Consider the following 2,500-nt stretch of genomic DNA (forward strand, 5'->3'; position numbering starts at 1 on the left):
GGCTCGATGATGGTATCCCTTAGCAACCAGACGACCCTGACATCGATGGCAGGGTCGATGGGCTGCTCGACTTCACAGTGCAGGACGACCACGCTGCTCTTGTGTTCGAACACCGGGGTGATCCGAGCTGCATGCACATGAGAAGGACAAAATGAAACCAGCAGAGCTGACTGGTAGCCCGAGTAGGCAATACGTGTGCCTGGAGAAGCGAGTGGGTTTGATGGCAAGGGATCGAGTCTCAAACACTCTCGCCAGATTGTTCTTCCCCTCCACTGTCTAGACTAGACCTTGAGTGGTGGTTCTCTGGAAGCTAGTCATTCGGATGAAACGATAAACTGAGGCTGCCGCGTGTGCAGCATGCATTTAGTGCATGACTGTAAAAGAACTCATGGCAACAAAAAAAAGGGGTTGTCCCTGGTAAAATTCTGTCGAAAAATCTACTTCGATAGTCAAACAAATACGCTTGCAGACAGAAAAAAAAAGAGAAACAACAACAACAACAACAAAAATGGTGACGCGCACTCTCTCTCAGAAAAAATCTGTTGACAATACAATACAATGCAATACAATGCAATACAATGCAATGCAATGCAATGCAATGCAATGCAATGCAACACGAAACCGCCACGACAAGCCAGTGCAACAGATAGAGCCTTTCAGCCAGTTTTACCCCTAAATTACAGCTGAATGAATATGCTGCCAAAAGAAATTGCGTGCGTGCGTGCGTGCGTGCGTGCGTGTGTGTGTGTGTGTGTGTGTGTGTGTGTGTGTGTGTGTGTGTGTGTGTGTGTGTGTGTGTGTGTGTGTGTGTTTAATTTCCGGAGATGTCTGTCAGATACATAAGACAAAGTCTGCCATTAGACAATGACAATAACTGGGTAACGTTTTGGTTACGTATCAACAAAACATACACACATACAGACAACAACACTCACTCACTCACACTCACACACACACACATACACACACACATACACACACATAAACCAAGTGATGGCACAGATGTGAGGTAAATAATGTATTATAACATCTTTTCAAAGCGATACTGATTGAGCCTGACGAAACTCTCATGCCGTACCACGCCACGTTACACATTTTCGCCCTCCACCTTCCCCACCATAGGCAAAGTGAGAACTGCATCATCAATGGTTTCTCCACTGCAACGGGAATTCGTTTACAGCTTAGACTGTGATGAAGGACGATGACTCTCAAACTGGAGGCAAGATTGCACTGTCTCTTAGTGCTGCAAGCCTTTAGGGGCTAGCTGGCCTTTAGTGGGGACCATCCCAACACCGACTGTCCTAAAACTTTCTTGGCAGGAGAGAGTGAAGAAGCAACTTGTGGGCAAGATACTCTCCACTATGATCGAATTCTAGTCCAGTCAGGACAACAGTTGCTTCAACAGCTGGTCAGACACGAATGACTACCATACATGCATACATACATACATGCATACTCCCTTACTAAATTCTTACCCACTCCTTCATCGTCATCAATATAAACACAATAGTGTCAAAGTCTATGGCCTTTCATGCCCTGCTCTCATGGTGACCTCAGTTTCGATACCCCATCCACTTCCGTGCTTGGGGTGAGTCCTATCAATGTCGTCAGTGTCGGCAGATTCATGGGGGGCTGTTGTTTGAGGGGTGTGGTGGCGGTCTCCACTCTGGGAGGGACGCTCACTCAGTCTGGCTCCGCGACTAAGCCATTATTGTCGTTAGTAGGGGGCTTAGTAGGTGGTGTCCTAAGTACGTTAAAACAGAACAGGCACCACTGAACACACCGAAGTGACTCAGCAGCAGTGCAGGGTCTCCTCTGGTGTGTGGCCTCCTGGCGACCTAACATCAATGGTTCCCCGTGGACTGCCGACGGACGAACCCGGGTGTGGCCGTGTATGGGGGAATCTAAATGAGCGGCGTGGGAGTAACGCCACTGAAACGGTGCAGATGATGGGGCAGCAAAAAAAAAAAAAAAAAAAAAAAAAAAAAATCTTACCCAGTCAGGACAGCAGTTGCCTAAACTGCTGTTCTAGTAAGACAAGACTGACTGACTACCACACATACATACATTCATACACACTCCCTTACTCCCTTCCTACAGACACGCTTACTAAATTCTAGCCCAGTTTCAGTTTCAGTTTCAGTAGCTCAAGGAGGCGTCACTGCGTTCGGACAAATCCATATACGCTACACCACATCTGCCAAACAGATGCCTGACCAACAGCGTAACCCAACGCGCTTTGTCAGGCCTTGAGAAAAAATAAATAAAATAAAATAAAATAAAATAAATAAATAATAATATAATTCTAAAAAACAATAAATAATAATAATAATGAAAATAGATTAAATAAATAGATAAATAAATAAATGAATAAAATAAAATAATTAAAAAAGACAACAATGATGATAAATAAGCAAAAAAAAAACAAAACAAAAAAAAAAAAAAAGCTGACACACATTCACACATACACACACATATGCATAACAGATATGCACCAAAC

The 2,500-nt window shown here is 44.3% G+C and overlaps 1 protein-coding gene across 1 annotated transcript in view; it reads right to left on the bottom strand.

The window, feature by feature from the left end:
- Window positions 1-2,500, bottom strand: part of LOC143291836 (uncharacterized) — a 39,027-nt gene that overhangs the window by 3,268 nt on the left and 33,259 nt on the right. The window contains exon 20 of the mRNA XM_076601953.1: window positions 1-127. This exon is cut by the window's left edge and continues 28 nt beyond it. Within this exon, the coding sequence (XP_076458068.1) occupies window positions 1-127 (127 nt within the window). The remainder of the gene's footprint in view (window positions 128-2,500) is intronic.

The sequence above is a fragment of the Babylonia areolata genome, chromosome 18, assembly GCF_041734735.1.
Source record: "Babylonia areolata isolate BAREFJ2019XMU chromosome 18, ASM4173473v1, whole genome shotgun sequence".
In the NCBI taxonomy this organism is placed as follows: Eukaryota; Metazoa; Mollusca; class Gastropoda; order Neogastropoda; family Buccinidae; genus Babylonia; species Babylonia areolata.